The 23,524-nt window shown below is 41.0% G+C and overlaps 1 protein-coding gene across 1 annotated transcript; it reads right to left on the reverse strand.

The window, feature by feature from the left end:
- Positions 1-1,530: 1,530 nt before the first annotated feature.
- LOC113014230 (solute carrier family 22 member 13) lies at positions 1,531-19,542 on the reverse strand. Its single transcript, XM_026155622.1, has 10 exons — positions 18,725-19,542; positions 15,460-15,563; positions 14,527-14,681; positions 6,738-6,906; positions 6,476-6,590; positions 4,617-4,720; positions 4,311-4,522; positions 4,102-4,210; positions 3,806-4,018; positions 1,531-3,658 (listed from the first exon to the last, which is right to left on the reverse strand). The coding sequence occupies exons 1-10, from the start codon at positions 19,055-19,057 to the stop codon at positions 3,580-3,582; spliced, it is 1,593 nt and encodes a 530-aa protein (XP_026011407.1). The 5' UTR covers positions 19,058-19,542; the 3' UTR covers positions 1,531-3,579.
- Positions 19,543-23,524: the final 3,982 nt, after the last annotated feature.

Below are 23,524 nucleotides of genomic sequence, written 5' to 3' on the forward strand. Positions count from 1 at the left end.
TTTAATTTCTTTGCAAAAGGAATTTAGTTTGTTTGTTTTTTTAAATCTACAAAAAATCTTACAACAAATTGTTTTCATAATGGAACAGAAATAATATCAAGTGTTTCAATTGACTTTACTATTTTCTTTTTTTTTTTAAATTGATGGAAGGTCACAAAAATATTAAGTCATACAGGAACATGATAAAGAAATGATGCCGGAGAAATTGGAAAACTGCTCTGTGGTCAGAAATGTGAAATTCCTTTTGGAAAACATGAGCGTCATGTCCTCCCGGATAAATCCTGTGTCTTTCACGGTGTGTGAGTGCATCAGGGGCTGTGCAATTACACATCTGAAAAGGCACCATCAGTGCTGAATGGCATATACATACATATGAGGGCCCAAAATTAAAAAAAAAAGCAGAGTGGGTATAAAATTTTGAGAAAAAACTCAAGATTTTTGACATTAAAGTGGCAAATCTGAGAGAACATTGAGCCTACAGTGCCTAAGACGCCTCTCATGGTTTCAACCCTTCAAACCATGAGGATTGAATGCTTTAATAATCTGTTGGATTGCGTCCTGATGTACCACAAGTCCTCAAGATATCAACTGTGCTGTAGTACTTCACACACAGGCTGTTACCTCATCCAAATCAGTGTGTTTTCTCATGAATAGCAGCTCACGACAACGACTCTTTGAAACTCAGACGCTTTTGAAAATGTGGTGATTCTGAACTTAAACCACAAGGATTTCTTTATTGCAAAGTCCAATTGAAAAGTAGAATTAAATTAGGTCATCTAAGAAAAAGGGTTTTTTTGTATTATTCCTGGCAAATTTGCCATTTTTCTCATTAATTTGCCACTTTAATGTAAAACATGTTGGGGTTTTTCCATTTTTTTCTTGGAATTTTTCCTGCAGTCCAGACCTTCCACCAACAGAAAGCAATTGGCACATCATGAAGAGAACAAGATATAAAGACTCAGGACTGATAAGCAGCTAGAATCATTTTTTTTCTCAGTTTAAATGTTCCATATTGTTTCCATATTCTATTGTGAATCAAATGTGGGTTTATGAGGTTTGCAAATCATTGCATTTTATTTCTATTTACAATTTTACAGTTGGACATGTAAATGCTTGTGCCTGAATAACAGCACAAACATACGGTGTTGTGTGAAAGTATTTGCCCGCTTCCTGAGTCCCTCTTTTCTTTTTTCTCATCTGTCACAATGTTTCAGATCATTAAGCAGAGTAACCAGAGTAAACGCAAAACGCAGTTTTTAAATGATGATTTCATTAAATGTGTAAAAATAAAATCAAGAAGGGGCACAGATACTTCACAGCACTGTATGGCATCATATTGCACATTCAAGTGCATCCGATACATGAATCGAATTTCTTCTATAATTCATAACAATAACAGCCCTTGATTGCTTGTGAAGACTCATAGAGTGTTATCATTGATACATGCTGCAGTCCATTTGTATTGGACAATAATAAAAGGAGAACAAATCTAAAAACAACAACAACAACAACAACAACACTGCTGAAATCAAATATTCTTCCACATGCTGATAACAGTCAAATCTCTTTTTTTTCATCCAAATCTATTAAATACAGCAGTCTAACTAAAAGGCTTCACTAGTGCATGCAGTCTCACTTGACTAGTCTCTTTTTTCTTGGCTTGAGACGAAGATGAGGCAGTTGCTTGCAATATAAATTTGTGCTACAACCAACATATGCCCAAAACAAAAACACTTTCATACAAAAATATCAAGCATGTTTCTTTGAACAAAATGTTTAAAATGCAGTAATAACGTTTGGAGAATAGGTGCGTTGCATTTGGCAGTCTGCTAGTCTTCTCCAGTCTTTAAACAACGTTTAGTTGTGCGTTCGGCACCCCCAATCACAAGAGCAGCGCGTCCAGGGATTTTGCCCTGAACAGCAACCGCACACCCATCTTGAGTGAAAACAATACCTAATTTTAAGTGGTGCGAAACACAGTCCGGAGATCTTTGCGAATTTATAGCACGCAGCACACACAGATCAACAATCAGCACTGTTACAGTCACGTGAAACAGAAAGTTTTCACTGGACTTCATGCTGCCTGTGAAGACCCAAGTACACATTTAATGCTTCCAAAGCAATTAAGAGGATAATAGAACACAGTTTATTTAACTGACTAACAACAAGCGTGACCACTTCTAAAAAAGCAGACGTTTGATGGTCTGGTGCATTCAGGTGTGTGTTAACACATTACCGAATCTTCAGAGGAATGGACACCCCAAAGTCAGACCACCAAATGCTCAGAGTAACAGCAAAAAACAGCTACGTGAGCTACATCTCAGAGTCTACACACTTCAGTTAGAATGTTAAATCTTAAAGTTCACGACAGTACAATTAAAAAAAGACAGAAAAAGTCGCTTGCTTGTGAGGACCTACCAGGAGAACATCTCCTCTCTAAAATGAACATGGCACCAATGCTTAGGTTTGAACAGTAACATCTGAACAAACCACAACACTTCTGAAGAATATCTTTTGGCTAAAACTAAACTCAGCATATCAGCACTTACAGCTCATATCAGCTGTGAAGCACGGTGGTGGAGGGGTGATGATTCAGGCTTCCTGTTGGCCATGTGACCTAAGCATCTTTCAGTGACTGAGTCGACCATGAACTCCTCCGTACACACAAGTGATCTAAAGTCCGTCAGCTAACGTTTGACCCAAATATGGTCACGTAACAGCACAGCAGGAACAGAACGGCTGAAAAGAATCCAGGCGTTACAATGGTCCCGTCGAAGTCAAGACTTCAATTTGATTAAAATGCTGTTGCAGGTGCTTAACAGAGCTGTGTATAAACAAATGCCTGCAAACCTCAATTAACTGTAAGGAAGATGTCCCAGAATTCCTCCACGATAACGTGGTAGACTGAGAAAGTCATACAGTGAACTATTACTTCAAGTTAATACATGTGGTTCTACAAGAAGTTTCTGGAGTTAACAAGTGTCGCAGAAGGAGAGAGGAAGTCGCTTTAGCTTGCTGTAGCCATGTCTGACAAGCTAACTGTTAGCCGACTTACATACAGGAGAAGATTAAATTAATTTTTGCTGCGTTTTCATTGTTGCTACAGAGTTATTATTAAACTGGCAGATTTTACAAATGTGACTGTTTACTCTTTAAATTTTACTTAAATGACATACTTACAGAACAATCCAACTCAGCTTTATATTGATGTAAAGACCCTACAGTAATGCACTTTTACGCTGATTGTTTTCACCCAAAAGGCAGTGCAGACGTTCTGGTGGCAGGGAAGTGATGTATGAGTGCTCTCATGCATGGATGAATATATACACATGTGCAAAATCCTAATAGGAGCTATTATTCTGCCTAGCCACATTCAAACCTCAAGTAAAAGGTGTAAATCTCTGATGGATTTAAAAGATTGTAAAACACAGATATTTCTGTGCTGCTTTTTTTCCATTTGAAATATGTTCTGCTCAGAATCAAACACCTGACGTGTAATTGCATAGAGGGTTTTGTGAAAAGTAGTATTTCTGGCATCAAAGCTGAGGCTGTGCATTAGGTGTGGCTTGCCAGATTGCATCACTCCAGCTTCTCTGTGCTGCGTCCTGATTGGCTATCATCTTCACACATCTCTGGGTTTTCCTCGGTTGGAGGTGTCCTGTGAGAGAGGAATAACAAAAAGTAGACACTCATAAGTGTAGAGGTTTCATGTGCTTTGGAGTTCAAATTGAAGACTGTGTGTTAAAGTTTGCTAACCTGCGTTTTTACTTTCATCCTTTCTTTTGTATGGTTTTTAAACAATTACCTAACATCCCAGTTCTCTGCATCCTCCACTGTGTCTGGAAGAGGTCTGTTGGCAGTTTCAGGAAGGGCCAGGGCAAGGACAGCTCCCAGAAGCGGAGAGATGCCGAAGATGGCGAGGGGTGTGGCCGGGCTGTGGTTATGCAGCATGTTGATAATGGGTGCCAGCACACCACCTATCCTTGCAAACATACAGGATACGCCTATTCCTGTTTGCCTTTTGGCACAGCAAGGGAAAAGAAACTGTTTCAGGAATGCGTCACTGAAATAACCGTTTGATGATTAGGACAGAAGTCTCACCGAAGCACCGTGGGGAATATCTCAGCAGTGTAGACATAGATCACAGCAAACGACGCCGCTATGCCAAACTTCCCTACCATGGCGAGACCACTCAGGAGATTGGGATGATCTGCAGACGGAAGGAGAAAAATCATTCAAGTGATGAAATAAATTTTAATATTAGCTTTTTGAGGAAGAAAAAAATGCATTTTAGCAAGTTTCCATCTTACCTGCAGGCACTGCAAGCATGAGCAGACAGGCGAGGCCTCCGATTGCCAGAAAGCCACTCTGAGTGAGTCGGCGGCTAAAGGGCAGCACGACGAGGACCAGAGAACGAGCTGGGATCTCAACCAGCCCGAACACGAACTGGGTCAGGTAGAGGTCTGTCCCCAACCTGGACACGCCCAGTGAGAGACCATAATAGACCAGCACATTCACAAACCTGTGATTTCAAAGGGGAGAAAGAGAGGAGTGGTAAAAAGCTACAGAGACATTGTCTCTGCTGAAAATGACAGTGAAACGACAAGAAGTCGTACCAAACATAGAACAGGATCAGCGATCTTTTCCTCATCTGAGGCGTGCGTACCAGATCGACAGCCGAGTGACTTCTCTTCCCCTCGACCGATATCTCACACTCAACCTGATGTGGACGCCACAAACGAATCAGAAACCACAAAAGAGGCTTTTACATTTTACCTGTACATTAAAAACATCCCTACACTACTTGATGTACTGTAAATGTTAAATCAAAATATACTATATTTAAATCTAAGTGTTACATTAAAAATCCTCAAACCAGATGTTTTTATAAGGTGTGGAACATGCTTCAGCTTACAAACCCCATACAGTTATGTGTAGGCTGATCTAGTACTTAGCAGTGTTGTGGTACAGGTGCCTTTAGCCACGCTGGCTTTAAGCAGTCATGATGGCTCATGTAACGACTGCTTATATCTTTGCCGAATGCATTTAGCTAAATCCACAAGGAGCAGTAAACCTCTGAGTCATCAACACCAGGAGTACAGGTCAGCTGATCACCGGCTGTCCACAAAGAAACTACTGTAACTCCCAGTGCACATCATCATGTGACTTATTTAAGTTAACCCCCCTGTGGCACTGCTCCATCTATCTCAGGGTTCCCCACCTGTCAATTTCAATTTTAACACCTGTACATGATTAATAATAAAACATGTTTTAGTATCAAAATTTAAAGTACATAAAATACTCAGTAGTAAAGCAGGATGGCCTTTTTCACAGCCATATACAGGACATTGTTGGATCATTTTTGGCCTGATAGCACTGAAATAGAATTCATGGAAAATTTACGTTTATTTGTAATTTCATTCAAAAAGGTAAAGTTGCATATATTCTTTATTCATTACATGTGAAGTGAATTAATTCAAGCCTTTTTACATATTGATCAAACAATATAGTTACTGCGTATCTCTCCGTCTAGCTCTGTACATGAAACCACGGTAACGGGAAGACTGATTAGTCTGGAAGGTCGTCACTAGACTGCAATAGTGTATCACCAGCTGTGAGTCATGACTACCAGTTATTGAAGTTTCATCTGTGCCACAAACTTGCACGTGTTCAGCACACAGCCCGAGAAAATCCCTGCTATCCTGACCATGCATTACACGCTGCATTAAAACAAATCAAGAAAACAGTGTTCTCAGCACGAAACCTCAAGTCCTTCAGCTTTCATGTGGCCATCACCAAATCAGAGGATTCAGCTTTGAAAACCAGCTTAGAAATGTATGTTTTTATTTATTTATTAAGTTTCACTGTATAAAAGTTGTACTCCTCATTTCGTGATTGTCTCATTTTCCTCAGGAAGCTCAGCTTTCACTTGATTCATATTTAATTCTTATGAATATCTTGCCAGATAGAAAATGCCAAAGGGACCCGTTTCATGAGAGAACTGCAGCATGAGTCCTACGAGACAAAACAAAACATTTAATATGGCCTTTTCTTTTCTTTTTCGCATGGAAATGATGAAGACGACGAAATCTCTGCGGCTTTTCCGAGATCATCGCTGCTGATATAAAGGCAACTGTAAGGGGAGGAGATTTCTCTGTGATTATTTTCTTTTAATTTTGTTACAGAGTCGCACGAGGCCACATGAAGATCAAAGGAGCAAACATTTGCTTCCAGGACAGCATGCCCTGTTCACTGTTTTCCCTTGGTTTAATGTAGCATGTAATGAATGCTCACACTACTGGTGTGTGATCTGAAATGCAGTTAGGTTTGTGTGCGATTGCTGCTGGAGGAGTACGAGGTTTTTGTTAGAGATTACAGAGTAAACAGGAGAAAGGTGGCTGTAAAAATAAAGCCTAGCACTGTCACAAACACTGTTTTTGAACCAGGTGATCCTGAACCTGACACACACACACACCTGTACGGTGGGAGGTAAGACACGACCATTAACAAGCGCTGCCTTGCGAAGGAGCGCGATGGCCTCCTCTCTCCTGTTGTTGGCCAACAACCATCTGGCCGAATGGGGAAGCACCCTTGTTGGCATTGAGAGGTCAAACAGAGAGGTAGAGAAAAGGAGAAAATGAGGAATGATAACATGCAAGACACTCATAGAAATGCAGGTGTATTTTCATGTCTGAGCAGGGCAGATTTTATATTCAGATGTCAGTTGAATTTCTCACCATATATAGAAGCTAAGCAGGAAGCCCGGGGCTGATATTGCTAGTTGCAGCTTTCTCCAGTCTCGTATAAGATATGCTACTCCTGCTAGCAGCATATAACCCAGGCCATAGGCATAGTCGGTGATGATACCAGCCAGCATGCGTCTCTTGGTGCATGTCCACTCAGTACCTGTAGAACGAAGCGAGGAGAGGAGAGGAATTGTGGGTAATGGTGGCAAGGGTTTTGCAAAAACAGCTTTCAACCAGTTTATTTGCATATCTGAAGATAATGAAAGGTCTGCACAAATGTGTTCCTTTGTTGTTAGCATAAAGATGAGGAGAGCCTAGCTGTCTAAAGCCTGAATTTACATCTAAAAGTTCTGTCATGTTTGCTTACTCAGCACAAAAAATAACTGTATGAGAACTTAGGTGAAAATAAGGAAAGCGCTAGACAGAGCTCTTAAATGTCTGGCATGGTGGTGCATTAGTAGTCTATGAGGTTTTGAGTCATGTGACCACGAATCTTGTGACCGTTAATCACCTGATATAACCTGTGTGCTTTTTTGGATGTGTAACAAGGTTTAAATGAGTAAGGCAAGGCAAGTTTATTTATATAGCACAATTCAACAACAAGGTGATTCAAAGTGCTTTACAGAGACATTAAAAAACAAAAACAAATAAAAAGCATGATTTAAAATCGATTTAAAAAAAAAAAACAGCAGATAAAATCAAAACAGATAAAATCAGAACAGTAGATAAAATCAGTAGTTAAAATGTAAGTTTTGAAATTTAAGCTTAAAGGTGTGGATTTGGTGCTTTATTCAAATGCAGCTGAGAATAGGTGAGTCTTCAACCTGGATTTAAATAAACTGAGTGTTTCAGCTGATCTGAGGCTTTCTGGGAGTTTGTTCCAGATATAAGGAGCATAAAAGCTGAATGCAGCTTCTCTGTGTCTGGTTAAAAAACCGGATCCAGAGGACCTGAGGGATCTGGAAGGTTCATACTGGGTCAGGAGGTCACTGATGTATTTTGGTCCTAAACCATTCAGAGCTTTATAGACCAGCATCAGAACTTTAAAGTCTATCCTCTGACGGACAGCCAGCCAGTGTAAAGACCTCAGAGCTGGACTGATGTGGTCCACTTTTTTGGTCTTAGTGAGGACTCGAGCAGCAGAGTCCTGAATGAGCTGTAGTTGTCTGACTGATTTTTTAGGTAGACCTGTAAAGATGCTGTTACAGTAATCAAGCCCACTAAAGATGAATGCATGGACTAGTTTTTCCAGGTTCTGTTGAGACATCAGATCTTTTATCCTTGATATATTCTTGAGGTGATAGTAAGCTGACTTTGTTATTGTCTTAATGTGTTTTTCTAAGTTTAGGTCTGCATCCATCACTACACCCAAATTTCTTGCCTGGTTTGTGGTTTTTAGATGTATAGATTGAAGTTCTCTGGTGACCTGTAATCGTTTTTCTTTGGCACCAAAGACTATTACCTCAGTTTTGTTTTTGTTTAGCTGGAGAAAATTGTGGCACAGCCAGTCATTAATTTCCTCAATGCATTTACCAAGAGCCTGTACAGGGCCTCGGTCTCCTGGTGACATTGTGATATATATTTGTGTGTCATCTGCATAGCTGTGGTAGTTTATTTTGTTGTTCTTTATAATCTGTGCCAGTGGGAGCATGTAAATGTTAAACAGAAGGGGTCCCAAGATGGAACCTTGGGGAACTCCACATGTGATACTTGTCTGCTCAGATGTGAAGTTACCTATTGATACAAAGTATTTCCTGTTTTCTAAGTTTTGAACCAGTTTAGTACAGTTCCTGAAAGACCTGTCCAGTTCTCCAGTCGTTTGAGTAATATGTTGTGGTCAACTGTATCAAATGCTGCACTGAGATCCAGTAAAACTAAGACTGACATTTTTTCCACTGTCTGTGTTCAGACATATGTCATTAAACACTTTTGTCAGAGCGGTTTCAGTGCTGTGGTTCTGTCTAAAACCTGACTGGAAGGCATCGTAGCAGTTATTCTGTTTTAAGAAGTAATTGAGCTGTTGAGAAACTGCTTTTTCAATGATCTTACTTAAAAATGGGAGATTTGAGATCGGCCTGTAGTTGTTCACTTGTGTCTTGTCAAGATTGTCCTTTTTCAGTATAGGTTTGATTACAGCAGTTTTTAGTGGTTCTGGAAACACACCTGACATTAAAGAAAAGTTGACGATCTGTAACAGGTCTGACTCCAAAGTCTTTGAGACCTTCTTGAAAACACTTGTTGGCAGGACATCTAAACAGCAGGAGGAGGAGTTCAGTTGACCTAAGATGTCCTCCAGGTCTTTGCTGTTAATAGGTTGAAACTGTTTCATGGTGTTTAAACAGTTTTTTGGTGGACACAGTACATATCCTGGATCTGCTGTTGATGTACCAATTGCTTGTCTAATCTTTTGGATTTTTTCTGTGAAGAATTTGGCAAAGTCATTGCAGGCCATGGTTGAATGAAGTTCAGCTGCCACTGACACAGGAGGGTTTGTTAGCCTGTCAACTGTAGAAAATAAGACCCGAGCATTATGACTGTTTTTGGTGATGATGTCAGAGAAGTAGGACCTCCTTGCACTCCTCAGTTGTAAATTACAATTGTGAAGTTTCTCTTTATAGATGTCATAATGAACCTGGAGGTTTGTTTTTCTCCATCTGCGCTCAGCTTTCCTACACTCTCTTTTTTCATTTTTCACTAGTGTGGAGTTTCTCCATGGAGACTTTTTCCTTCCAGAGATAACCTTCACCTTAATGGGAGCAATTGTATCCATTACATTTAACATGTTAGCATTGAAGCTATTGACGAGCTCATTGACTGAACCTTTGGACAGGCCAGGTGTTAATGGGAAGACCTGGTTAAAGATCTCACTACTGTATTCAGTTATACACAGTTTTGTGATCACTGCTGTTGATATATTTGTGTGTGCTGAAATTGCCCAAAGTTGCCCAGAGTGTTACTCAGGTCTTTAGTCCCTTTGTCCTGAGGGTTGTCCACATGGATGTTAAAATCTCCAACAATAATTACACAGTCGAAATCAACACAGATCACAGACAGCAGTTCACTGAGGTCATTAAAAAAGTCTGTGCAGTATTTGGGAGGCCTGTAAACATTAAGAAACACAACTTTGGATGGGGCCTTCAGCTGTAAAGCCACATATTCAAAAGACTGAAAACTTCCAGGAGAGAGCTGCTTACATTGAAATGAGTCATTAAATAAGACAGCAACCCCCCCTCCTCTCCTGCTCACCCTGGCCTCACTGATAAAACTGTAGTTAGGAGGTCTGTGAAGGTTCTCAGTCATCCAGGTCATCGTAGTCAAAGGAGCTTGCAAAGAAAAGCGTCTGGACTTCTTTAAGTTGCTTGAAGACGTTTCACCTCTCATCCGAGAACTGAAGAAGCTGAAGAAGCTTCTCGGATGAGAGGTGAAACGTCTTCAAGCAACTTAAAGAAGTCCAGACGCTTTTCTTTGCAAGCTCCTTTGACTGTAGTTAGGAGGGGTCAACTCGATGAGAACAGCTCCACTGTTACTTTGGTCCAACCAAGTTTCAGTTAAAAACATAAAAAAGGCTGTGCTCAGTGATTAAATCATTAATTAAAAATGTTTTCCCCAGCTAAAGATCTAACGTTTAATGAAGCCAACTTAAGTGTTTTAGAGGCATTATTTGCCCCCTTGTGTTTGGGAGCAGTCTGTGGCACACAAGGTATGTTTACTATATTTAAAGATCTTTTAGAGTGCAGCTCTCTGTGTTTTGACCAGGCCACATGTCTCCTTCTGTCACCTAAAAGTACAGAGATTTTAAAACCTTCTAGTAAACAGGGTCCCAGCTTCTCCTGGGAAAAGTCACCACTGCCATAATCCTCGCAGCCCGGACCCTCCACACATCACACATCAGACTGCGGAGACAGAGCATGAAGGTGGTAAGGAGGAACTAAGGGGGGCGAGGCTGGGCAATGTAACTTCGATTGCTTTGTTGAGGGCGGGGCTCGATGGCAAACCTTTGGCTGCTCTGGTGGGGGGTTTATGGGGGACAAAAAGGGATTGGGCCGGGGGGTAGATCTGAGCCCAGTACTGACCCGCTCCATCATCTCCTCAGTGAATTTCAGGGGTGGGGAGGAGGGAGAAAGGGAGGGGGGAGAGGGTGATGGCCTGTCAGGGGTTTGGGGGACTGGGGAAGGTCATGGTCCCTGGTCCTGGTCGTTGGTGTTGTTGAGAGAGTTGGAGGCAAATAGGGACCCCTCTTCTTGCCTCTGATGTCTCTCCTTTCTGAAGCTTTTCTGGGCGAAGCTCTTCTGGGTTGGGAACGCAGGCTTCTGCGTTCCCAAAAAATATTAAAGTTGTTGATAAAATGCACTGAGTGGTCAGTACATGCTGATATAAGCCATTTATTCAGTGTAAACAACCTGCTGAATCTCTCGTCTCCTCCTCTGACCGGCGGTACAGGTCCACTGATGAATACAGCTGCATTCACAGAGTTTACAGTATTTAATAATCCAGTAAAGTCCCGTTTCAGAACCTCCAACTGTTGTTTGGACACATCGTTTGACCCTGTATGCAGAACAATGTTTGTCACAGTTGGATATTCATCTGCAATTTGAAGAATTCTCTCCTTCAGGTTGTTGACCATATCCTTAGGGAAGCAGAGCACTTTAGTGTTCTTACCACACATCCTTTGTACATCCTTAACGGCAGAGTCACCCAAAATCAGAGTTTCAGGCCTAGCCTTTAGCTTTCCCTGTGGCCTTTTACTTTTCAACAGATTTTCAGTCCTTACTTCGCTACTTTTAGATGGATGGTTGTCCGATATAGATCCAGGGTCCTTTGATAGTGGAGCAAATCTGTTCTGCAGTTTCACATTCAGTTGTTTTGGAGGTTTGTTGTTAACCTTCCTATTCACGGTTGTCCAGTCCTGTTTCCTCCCATATACAGGGGTTGAAGAGCTTCCCTGTCTTGTAGGAAGTGAAGGCCAGTCGGTTTCAGAGATTTCAGCTCGCTGTGCTCTGCCTGTGATACGTCCTCCCCCTTCCAGGAGACATGATTTATGTCTTGGTTTTGCACCAAGACAGTCCAAGGGGGGATTTTCGCTTGAGGATTTATTATAATGCACAGAGTCTACTTTCTTGGTCATGTTATCTGTGCTCCTTAGCTGTGTACTAGCTTGCTCATCGCCATTGTTTTGAATCAAAGGCAAGGTTGTTTCATTTCCACACAGTCCATTTACCTCCACGTTTACTTCTAAGTGATGAATTTTTGTCTCCAGTACTGAAATCTTCTGCAGGAGGCTGTGGTAGTCATCTGTGGAGAGGGAAGGCATCTTGTTGCTAGTTAGCCGAGCGGTTAGCATCTTTCCAGGCTGTTCAGTGCCCAGACGCTGTAATCAGGCTTCAGCTGTGTGTAGGCCACAAACACACGGAGCGCTGAAGATAAGCTAACTATAAAAATGTTGCTGTTTCTGTTAAGAACACTTTAGTCCTGATGATCTATAAGTGTCCAGTATCCAGAAGCTATCGCAGGTAAGCTCATACGGAAAAAAGGGAAAAAATCTGCATAAAAATCAATAAAAATCAATAAAAGAAGCAAAGTATTTAAAGAGCAAAGAGAGGAAGAGTCCACACTCACAAAAGGGGTTGATAATTTAAATGTCACACAGGCTGCTCTGTAACCATCTGGCAACAACCAATCGTGAGGGAAAAATGAGTATTCTTCGACTAGTTTTTGAGTGGTTTCTGCAGGTTGCTGGCAGTTGTTGTGAAATAGACTCCTAAACCCCCAGTCACACAAGCCTAGACCCATTCAGTGAAAACCTGGCAACCGCTGGTCACAAGGAAAAAATGTGTATCACCCTGCGGGTTGGCAAAAACCTCCTTGAGGTTGTTGCAGTCAGCGTTCTCCATTTCTGGTTCTGGCTTTGTCAAGGCTTGCTGCCACCCTGGCCATCAGGAGGCAGAGCAGGTCTTCTACAAATCGGTAGGCTTGTTGTTTAGTGTGCTTGTTCCAGTCCTTGGGCAATGGGCATGGTACTGAACCCTGATGTGCTCCCAGTGCATTTATCAGAGTGTGAGTGTGAATGTTAGATGCAGATGTAGAAAAAAGTGCTTGTAGAGTAGAAAACTTTAACTATAACTATAAAAGAACCAATCCATTTACCATTCACTCAGCTGGCAGTCACAGACTGTTTGGAAATAAGTTGACGTGTTGCATGCAAACGACTGGGAACCACAGTAATCTCAAATCAGAAGCAGGTTTATGGTGCAGCATCCTCTTTGTAACTGATTTCATCCAGCGAGAACCAGCAACCTGCAGGAACCACTGATCAGCATGCTGTAGGTGTGTACTGTTCCCTTCATGTTTGTGCTGATATTGGCTCTGGTTGTAAGACAATAAGAACATCTTTGTAGTGAAGTGAAACCAAGTGAAAGAATAAATACTAACCACTGCAAATACTATCTGTGCTTCCCACGCATGTTTTTTTTAAATATATACTTTCAACCAGTCAGCAGTGAACATATCTGCAGGGCCACCAATGTCAGTTTATGTGCTGTTGGCTTTTTTAGAGAACTGTGTACAAATATATCTTCACAGACTCAAATCCCACAATCCCTCAGACTCCACACAGACACCAACCATAAATTTGTATTAGCGGTGTCTCTCAGTGTATCTAATTAGAGCCTCGTTAGCTGTTTCCATGTTTCCACTCTGAGTAAATAAAATTGAAGTTTATCAGCCAGGATATAAAACTATGTAGGTTTGAAATAGTGTTTTAACTGCATTTAATCTGCATTTAAAGTAAATGTAATCACATTGCAACAGATACCAACGTGTTTTTTTTATACACACACTTTTGGGACACTCAACCAGAAACACGCCTGTGCTGGATCTGTGACGATTAATAAAACTTAAAAAGTCTTAACACTGACTAGGAGGATGATTTTGTTGAGGCGTATGTCATTATGTTTTCTTTATTAAAAACTCTTCGGAAAATGACAAACCCTGAAGTCATCAGAAAAGTGTGAAAAGTTTTGAAAAATAATAATAACATTAATAGATTAATTAATTTATAAATTAATTACCAAATTAAATATTTAATATTGAAATGTAAGTTGTTTTTTAGTATAAAAGTTCTATATGAATAAATGAGGTCCTTATATGTCTGAGATGCATCTTATTGATCTGATATTGCTTTAAAATTAAAGTCATAATGAGGAAATTAAAATAGGAACGCTTAAACATTTAAAAAACATAAACACACTATCCTGCATCAACAGAAATGTCAGTCCTGTCATACATGGCATTATTGTTAAATAATTGACAATTTAAAAAAATATTAATGAATTATCTTTTTTCACCATTTAAATGAACCTGAGATTATATATCAGCCAATGTGTTTTATGAAAACATCACTTTTTTTATAATTACTAGCAGCGCTTTCTCAAATTCTTCATCCTTTATTTATGGTTGTCTTGGACATTACGTTTCGAATGGGCAACGTATGTTGAACATGACTCATGAGACATGATCTATATGAAAATCAAAAGAATTTGGATTTATTTAAAATATTTTTAAAAACATATAGATGTTAATAATTGCTACATGCATGACGGTGTTCGTGCACAGCTTCATTCCGATTGGCCCACCCAACACATATGCATACATACACTACAATGATCACAGTAGAAAGGTAAGTGCCTGTCGGGTATTCTGTGCTGACGCTCCACTACAGCAGCCTCAAATCATCATACTCATGCAGGGTTTGAGTATGTGTGTGTGTGTGTTTGTTTAGTACCAAGTACAAAAGCATTGATGATGACACCAGATATTGTTGTGCCAACTACAAAGCGAAGAATCACATAGACCGGGAAGTTGGGTGCGAAAGCCACAGCGACACCGAACACAGTTTGGAGAGCGAGGGACAGCAGCAGGACGAAGCGTCGGCCATACCTTGTAGACAGAGAGAGGACACAGGAATGTGAGTTAGCCCTCCCTCATTATTAAAGATTTGCACCAGTAGACCCAACGAAACAGAAGTAAAGATATCACACTAAGCTCGAAACACATAAAAGAAAAAAAATACTAAGTCTTTATCTAGTTCTTAGTGTAGGAGGTGCAGTTATCAGAAACCAAGTGCTTATAACTTTATGTTCACCAGAGAAAATCTGAGGTTTGAAAATTAGTAACAAAGCTGGGAACTTCAGTTTGCTCCCTGGGCTGTTTTTCTTTTCAGGTGCAAACGCTTCCTTTTGTTCACTTTAGCCCTAACTTACCAGGAAGACCACATATTGCCACCTGCTCACTACCACCCACTGCAGCCTTCACTCTTCAGTTTCTTAACCCTTTCAGCTCCGTCAATAAAAGGGAAGCACAGGTCTCATGACCCACTCCCACTTCCCATTTGTCTTTCTGCAATAGATCTACTGTGTCAGTTCAAAGACTTTTCCAAGATATTGATGATACTACCCTTCTATTGTTTCTAGTTTAAAGAAAAAACAGAGAATGAACAAGAATGTTAAACGTATGGGTGATTTTTACTGTCACACAGTTAAGTCTGAACAGTTTTATCGTGTGTATCTGTAGCTGATGAAGCAAATAAATTAACTGCTCCCCTTACATACAGTTACCACATGCAAAGGCCTACAGCAGTGGCCACCCCTACAGTCGTGCTTTGATGCTGAGGATCTGACACTTTGTTCTATCTGTGCGCCGAGTGAGAAAAGCCTACCTGTCAGCCATGGCTCCAAACACCACCGATCCCACCAGCAGGCCAAACATGTAGATAGATGATCCAATGTTGTTGAACACAGCTTTGCTGCACACCAGGTCCCACTGGTAGATGGAAAAAGAAGTTACTCCTTGTACATTTGTTTATTTCTTATGTATTGGTGAATGGCCATGCAAATGGTAAATGGCCTGTATTTGTATAGCGCTTTTCTAGTCCCTGAGGACCCCAAAGCGCATTCACACATACATTCACACACTGGTGCAAGTGACATACACTCTGTGGGCAAAGTATCGGGCTACATCACGTAATCTTAAGCACCTCACTTTTGTAAAAGAACTCAATACATTTAAGTGTAGTACTGTAGTAGGATGATATCGGTGAAACAAGTCAGTTCCTGAAATTTCTTTCTCCTTTGATACTACACAATAACATGAAAGTGGTATCATTGCAACGTGGAAGCTTTTAGGAACCAAACCACAGCAACTCATCCACAAAGTGGCAGACCATATAATCTTACAGAGCAGGCCTTTCAAGTGCTGAGGCGCATATTGTGGAAAAGTTGCCAACGCTCTCCTGACTCAGTAACTACAGGGCTCCAGACTGCTGCTGACATTAACATCAGCACAAAAGCTGTGCAATGGGAGCTTTGCACATGTTTATGCAGATCCTGTAGCTGTATCTGGCCCAGTACCTATGTCTATGTAGAGTATTGTCAAAGTAAATTTGCTTGTGTGTTAGGGCTGCTCTTTGCTGATATTGATTATAGAGTATGGTATCAAACTGGCATTGGACAAAACAAAGCACTGTCATAAAGTTCCAAGTGCAAATGGACCTTAGGAAAGGGTTAGAGCTGCATCAGGGTCAGATTGACTGCAACCTCTAAGGAAATATGATTAAATCAGTCTATACTTGCCAAAAATGGCAGCTGACCAGCTGTAAATGACCAGACACTGATGATTTTCAAATTACACTGTCATTTGTTTCTGTTCTGGCTCATTAAACATAAAATAGTCCTTGCACACAAACTGAACCTTCCAAAGTCCAAGAAGAAGTGGCAAAACTGTCCAGGATATGGTCGCAGTACAAAATGATGGCAATCATTTCTGAATCCCTTTATTGAGACAGTGACTGTTAGTCAAGGAAAATATGTGGCACTACAGCACAATATCAAGGACACAAGAACCTTTATGCCAAGAAGACTCTTATGTAATATAATACAAACTGTTGTTGATTAATTTGTGTATGATTACAACAGCAGCCGTGAACAGCAGGGGTGCAGCAGGGTGTGAGTGGGGCCAGTTGCTTATTTTGGCTCCAAGGCCCTTTGGAAAGCTAATGTGGATGTTTGCTGTGCTGGGTTCATTACTCTTTATCATCACATCAGTCTTTCATGAAATAATTTCTCAGATTTTTACATATTTGAATTTTATTTTATTTTATTCATGTTTTTCCTTATTTAGCTCCTTTCTTTTCCATGGATTTTGAGATATTTGCCTTGCCATATTGTTTTATTACATGCATTTAGCACAAAAAAATAAGAACATTTATGTTTGGTTGATTATTTCTTTGGACAGCCAGTTTATTTGGGTGCCACATTGGGTGCCAAATGGTGCTACGTTTGTAAGAAAAATGCATTTGTGGGTTGAGCAGCAGAGCTGAGTATGTGGATCGCACCGATGAAAAACCTGCAAATCTTCTCTTAAATCGTGACTCTTGTTTGGTGTTGTTTATTGGGTTATATGATTGAAGTCTGAAGAAACAAGAGATACTGGCAGATTAACAACTGATTCATTTATCAAACAGGGGCCTCTGCAGCATGTAGAAAAGCCGTACACAGCCACAACAGCCCGGCACCTCCTCCTCACTAGTTTGGCCACACACTGCTTTGGCATGGCATCCCAGTCTTAATCACTATTTGTCGCATTTCAGACAATGTTGTTGTGCTGGTCACAGAAAATGTAGCAACAGCGATTAAGATTTGTCAAGTTTTTCACGGCACAACCCACGTACTCAACTCTGCTGCTCAACCCACAAATGCATTTTCCTGACAATTGTCACGACATTAAAGGGAAAACAAATAAGCTATGATTTATTGCCAAGAAGCATTGTCATATGACCACATGTCATAAGAACAACACAAATATTTGTCAAAAACAGGCTAAATAAAGAAAACTATATTGTTATATAGGTAGCCTACATAAAACACTAAATTCAGGTTTTGCCAAAAAGTGATTTCCAATGTTTCTATGCGTTTTCTATGTGTAATATCTTTATTTATATTGGTAAATAGAGTTTAGTGAACAGAATTTACAAAGGGTTACATAAAAAATGCAAGCTCTTCATATCTTTATGACTGCGACATTATAACCAGTGTAGTCCTTTATGGCCAATTAAAATATCTTCCTAGGAAATTTAAAAAAAATAATAATTAAAATTTCCTTCTAGATATTTGTTGCAAATTCTGCTACCCACTTGGTCACATAAGTCATAAGTCAATGAGACTTTTTAACTGGATAAATAAAAGATCGATGAAAGTCACTTTGCCAAAAACTTATTGCGGCTTCTACCCTGTGACAGAAATGTTCTTTCTGGCACTTAACGAATTAATATCATTCACGCGGGACAGATTGTACATGTGTTTCACATATTATAGGCCAACATTGCAAGTAAATAACCGTAATTTGACATCTTAATATAATTTTTAAGTGCTTCCCTTTTTTTCTGCTTATAAAACAGTAAATTTGGGAATCAACGGCTAACAACAACGATTATATTTTAGCATTAAAAAATATAATTTAAATAAAAGAATTTAAGCACGCTTGGATTAGGCTTTGCAGAAACAAAAGAAGATGATTTTGGTAAATATCAATACGGTTAATTTAGACATAAACGCTACACTAGGTGTTGGTCTAATAAATGTTTTAAACACTGGTAGTTTTGGCTGCTGTAACACAAAAAAGTCCCAACTTTGGGATAAAGATACCACACCATAGCTTAAAAACCACACTGGCAGCAAATGATCTTTGGATATGTCTTTTTATATATTAGTGAGATTAAAATCCTTACTCTGATACTTATAATAAGTATTTAATAGGTAATATAAGCAATAAAAAGTATCAAATGATAGCCTACCGTCTACTATTTGACACCTTTTTGTCGCTTTTTTTGATTTCCGCCTCTTTTCCCAGCATGAAAGTGAACTGATTAATGACTAAAGTTGATCTTCAGCCCAAACCGAACAGACCAGATGGTCATGTTTCTGTACCTCGGTGACGGTGGTGCTCTCAAAAGTCTCCCTGCTGTAGACCCATCCGTCACTGCACGGCACGCGCTGAGTGCCGTTGCCCAGCAGCACGACATCCTGCGAGAAGCAGGAGGAGTTGGAGAGGCTGAAGTTCAGGGTGGCTGAATACAGGGACTGATTCCCCGCTGCTGGACTCGAGCCCTCGCGGCACTGATGAGGCGGCGTGGCTCCGGTGAAGATGCTCACCAGCATGTGGAAGGCGAGGAGGATCTGAGGTAGACATATCCATATGTAGAGAATTTTCTGGTATCTGCCAAAGCCTCCAATGGCAGAGAGGATCTGATCGAAATTCATTTCAAATGTAGGTCAAATTGGCTCCAATGGAGTGGATGAGCCGGGGAGATGGAGGCGGAAGATGGTTGTAAATACCGACCAGATACTGAGGCGGTGTTATGGAGACAAACAAGATAAATTACCATGTGCTGCCGTGGTCAGTCCACGTGAAGTTGTTTAACAATTACTGAAACGAGCTCAAGAAGGTTATCCTCCCTCTGCAAACACACTCTCGCCTCACGGGCAGCGAGTGTCTGCAGATGAGGCTTCACAGAGATCGATTAGAATGCTCCAAGATGAGACGCGCGGACAAAGTTTTTCAGTCTCAAACCAAGTAACAAGTAAACAAGTAAAAATCCACAATTAGTCTTCCGTTGTAAATATTGCACAGGGAGTAAAATCACGCACCCAACAAAACGCCAGTGTTGTTTTCCACTCTGTACAAAATATGCACATTATGGCAGCGGGGAGCGCGTGTGGTGTTACGTATCCGTGACTTATAGGGGAAGGGCCATAGCATCGCTACCACATCTCATATGTAAACAAAAAACAAAAAACTCAGTGTAAGAATCACGGGCCACCACTGAGGCGCAGTGATTTCACAGATTACCGGATTTAAAGCACTTCAATGTGGAAATCGTGTAAACCTCACTTGCTGCAGTTCACTGCGTGGATGCAGGTGTAGCACTCAGCTGTTACACAGCCTTCAAACACAACATCTCTACTCTCAATTCGCAAAAAGCAGGTTGTGCGTTATGTAAGAGGCTCTCTGCTGCCACCTGCCGTTTGATGCGATGGTAGGCACAAAACTTCTGTGAGCGGAGGGGATGCGGGGGTTATCATAGCATTCACCTGAAAGTGCTAGATATGAAAGGTAAAGACCATAAAGTGTTAGACAAGCGACGGTGGGGAGAAAGAACTCTGTTTTAAAGGGAAGAAACTTCAGAATCAGGGAGGGGCAGAAAAAAGACGAGCACAAAGGGATCAGGACAAATAAAAAAAACAAAACAAACAAAAACAGTAAGATGAGAGAAAAGTTAGTGATTAGTGGCATATGAACATCAGGATAGAAAAGAGGGAGGTGGAGGAGTCCAGAGTATATCATAAGATTTCATTTTCAGGGGCTCGAGTTGGGAAAAATAGAAAATAAAAGCATAAGAAATCAGAAAAGGAATCATAAAGAAACACCAAGATAAACCATTTAACAAATGACTTATAGTAATGCAACTGTGGACACACTTCTTACTTTGCAGCCGATAATGCAAGGCTATCTTGTTTTGCGTTTATAATCACCACAGGTTACAGCGCATACCTATATAATATTTCAAAGGGGGATCTGTCCTCCTGTCATTTCTGCATATTGCTGCACTGATATGATCACAGAATTTATGCTTGGTGGAGACAAAAAAAATGGAGGTGCAGGGGTGGCACCTCTGGTTTCAGACCTACTCGTTTGCACTGATGCAGCTGGCTTTCAGAACAGGATGAAAAATGGTTGAGAAACAGTGAGAAAGAGGACCTGAGTGGCTGGTCTCACTTAAGTTACCCCTCTCTCACTTGTGCAGTTGATCAAATAGAAAACACTGAGGATTGCTGGGAACTGAAGTTGTGTGTCATCAACAATAAATTAAAAAAAAAAAATTACCTGTGGGAGAAACGTGATTATCTGTCGTGACCTGTACATTTGTAACTTTGCACAAAATGCAAGTTTTATTTTTAATCTAAAATATAATAACACTCTAAATGTCTCGACGTTACAATAATATGGATAACTAATTGCACTTTATATTCTGACCACTCTCTACCCTTCTGTACACAGTGCTTCCTTTATTATATTTATTTTATTTATTGAGTGTAGGAAATCTCGCAAAGTAAGAATATCATTGCTCAGCGTGACCACTTTGTTCTGGACAAATACATTTCTTGATTAGAAATTAAATGTGTTCCTTATCATGATTACAGCAAAACTAGCCTTACAAGCTTTTAAAGCTGTAAAGATCCTATAATTTTAAATTGCCCGCAAATGATCACCCCAACCTCTTCCTGTTAGGCGCGTGTGACGTCACTGATGCTCGGTCCAGAACGGGTTGGGTCTCTGGTTTGGGAGTCTTCTGGGTGGCAGCAGGGTGGGAAGAAAGTGAAGTCATATACAGTTACCCAGGAAACCGTGCGAAATAAAGCCGCGCCTTACAATTAAAAGCATCAACGCGTTTACTAAGTACGAAACTTTTCAACTTAAGCCGTAATAAATATTAAAATCATCAAGTGGGAATAGAAGTTAATCTCAAGATGATCATTGTGCACTTTCACTGTATTCTACAGGCGCGTGATAACAGCATACTTACTACGGTGCAAAATATGCATCCACGTTTTTTTTAAAGCTGTTAGGGAATAGAGATTTTATTTTGAAGGTCTCGGCCAGAAGTTCTATTATTCTAATGCAGTGTGGTGTGACAGTGGCGAGGGAGGTTGATCGCAGGGAAAGTGAGAGAACAGAGAGACAGAGGGAGATGGCTGAAAGGCTGGAGCAGTGGACCAGGTCAGGAGCGAGTCGGGACAGCGGTCTAAGGTGATCTTGATCATCCAGAGGTGTCTGCGCTGAGGAACGAGAGTCCAGACCGCGCAAATCCCCCGTCACGGCGCTTCAGCCCGGCCTGACCGAGGACTGTGTGGCAGACACCGTCTTCGGCTGCCCATCCTGGAAACATTTTCACTGTCTAAACATTTCCTAGCTGCAGGATTGCTCAGCTTCACCCGAGTCCTCTCTGGATTACGGACAAGGAACCGTGCTTGGATCCGTCACCGTGAGTGTCCGTGTAGTGGCAGATGCACTGCTGTCACGATTAAATGCTTTTAATGGCGATGCCGTGCATCATAAGGTCAACTGATCAGGTCCTGGTACTTACTGTCATACTTGTACGGTGACACGATTTGCAAAAACACAGATTCGCATCCGTGACGGGTGCTGATGTAGATGAAGCCACGCCCTCAGACATGGCATTGTGTATGCCCCACGCTTGAATGAACCCTGGCCTATTTACTGCAGCACAATCAGCAGGAGCAGCTGTTAGCGTTCATTGCGGGACAGTTGTAATATCTGGGCCTGCAGGACATCCAATAAGCACCTCACGTTTATCCTCGTCAGCACGGGATTGCAGCTTTAATGTGTTGTTTTAATCCCAAATCTGCATGTGGTGCATGTGTGTGTTGTCAGTTCATATCTGAAGTCATCTTTCACCCACAGAGTATGTGGTGAGGTTTTTAAAAATAGATAAATTCCCATAAGATGCTGCTGTCACATTGAGCAGTGTGAGTTCAGCTTTCAGACTGCTGCAATGGGAAAGACGTTCCAAGGTTGCACTGCAGCTACAGTGATGACAGAGACCCGTGCTTGCCCGTGTGTCCCTCCCTTTATACATACACTTTCTGCACCGACATGTCTCTCTTAAGAGAGGTAACCGGCTATTCATGCAACTGGCTCACACAAACACTCATGCATATTCACAGAGACTTTTAGTGAGGCTCTATTTTTGTTCAGAGCTGCAGCACCGGCTGTTTGATCTGGAGCTCAGGTGAATTTGTTTCATCTGGCTTGTGTGTGTTTTTACCCTGCCTCGACACGCTGATCCCTGCAGGATGCAAACTGAAATATACAAGGTCACCGTGAATGAGCACCGGTGTGTTTATTTCAGACAGGGATCCCAGTACAGTGTGTGACTGCGAAAGAGGCCGTCTAAGGTGACTGTGAGGTCAGCTGGAATAGGCTGAAGCTAAAAGGTTTGTCCTTTTAATTTAAAGTTACTGGATCTATTAGGTAGAACACTCTTTCTTCTCTTCTTCGGTATAATGTCTTTATAAAGAGCTGCACAGGGGACCTCTTATGCTCATTTCCAGCTCCATATTTTATTTTTATTCATTTGGAGTCTGCTGGAGTAGATCTGCATGATTTACAGCTCTTACAAGGCCTTTGCACCATTTTTCTTCCTGTTGGCTATCCCTCACAAACAGAAGGTTTAAAAGCAGGTGGGTGGAGCTTATGTGATTCAAGCCAGAGCTGGATGCCTGTGATGATTGTCCCAGAGATGTCCACTCTCACTGACATCAACTGGAGATGTTAGGAAAAGTGTTAGAAATGGAGAGTTTAGAGGTCTGAAGCCCACTCTTTTGACCCACAGACATTATTTGCACATATCCTGAGCTCATGATTTGAAACTTTGGCCATGTTTCATATGGGCATCCACTACTGTACTGTATATATGACAGGAAATGGAGAAAAGCATAAATGTTCCCCTCCAACCACCGTCTGTTTTTATTTAAGTCTTGCAACTTATGAAACCTGGTGTCTGCAGTGGGTAGGCTGTGGTTTTATGCAGCTTGTTGGCAGGAAGCACTTTGCAGAGTCAACAGCAGCACTTGTGGTAAAGAGTCTGTAGGGAAAGAGAGACACACTGATTGAAGTGGACTTTGGATCACAGCAGCAGAAAAAGT

This window comes from Astatotilapia calliptera, chromosome 22, assembly GCF_900246225.1.
Source record: "Astatotilapia calliptera chromosome 22, fAstCal1.2, whole genome shotgun sequence".
Classification (NCBI taxonomy): Eukaryota; Metazoa; Chordata; class Actinopteri; order Cichliformes; family Cichlidae; genus Astatotilapia; species Astatotilapia calliptera.

Coding starts and splice junctions, on each gene's coding strand:
- LOC113014230 (XM_026155622.1), bottom strand. CDS start 19,057: ATGAATTTCGATCAGATCCTCTCTGCCATTGGAGGCTTTGGCAGATAC. Junction 15,564..18,724: donor AGAGCACCACCGTCACCGAG/GTACAGAAACAT, acceptor TCCATCTACCAG/TGGGACCTGGTGTGCAGCAA. Junction 4,019..4,101: donor ATATTCCCCACGGTGCTTCG/GTGAGACTTCTG, acceptor CTGTGCCAAAAG/GCAAACAGGAATAGGCGTAT.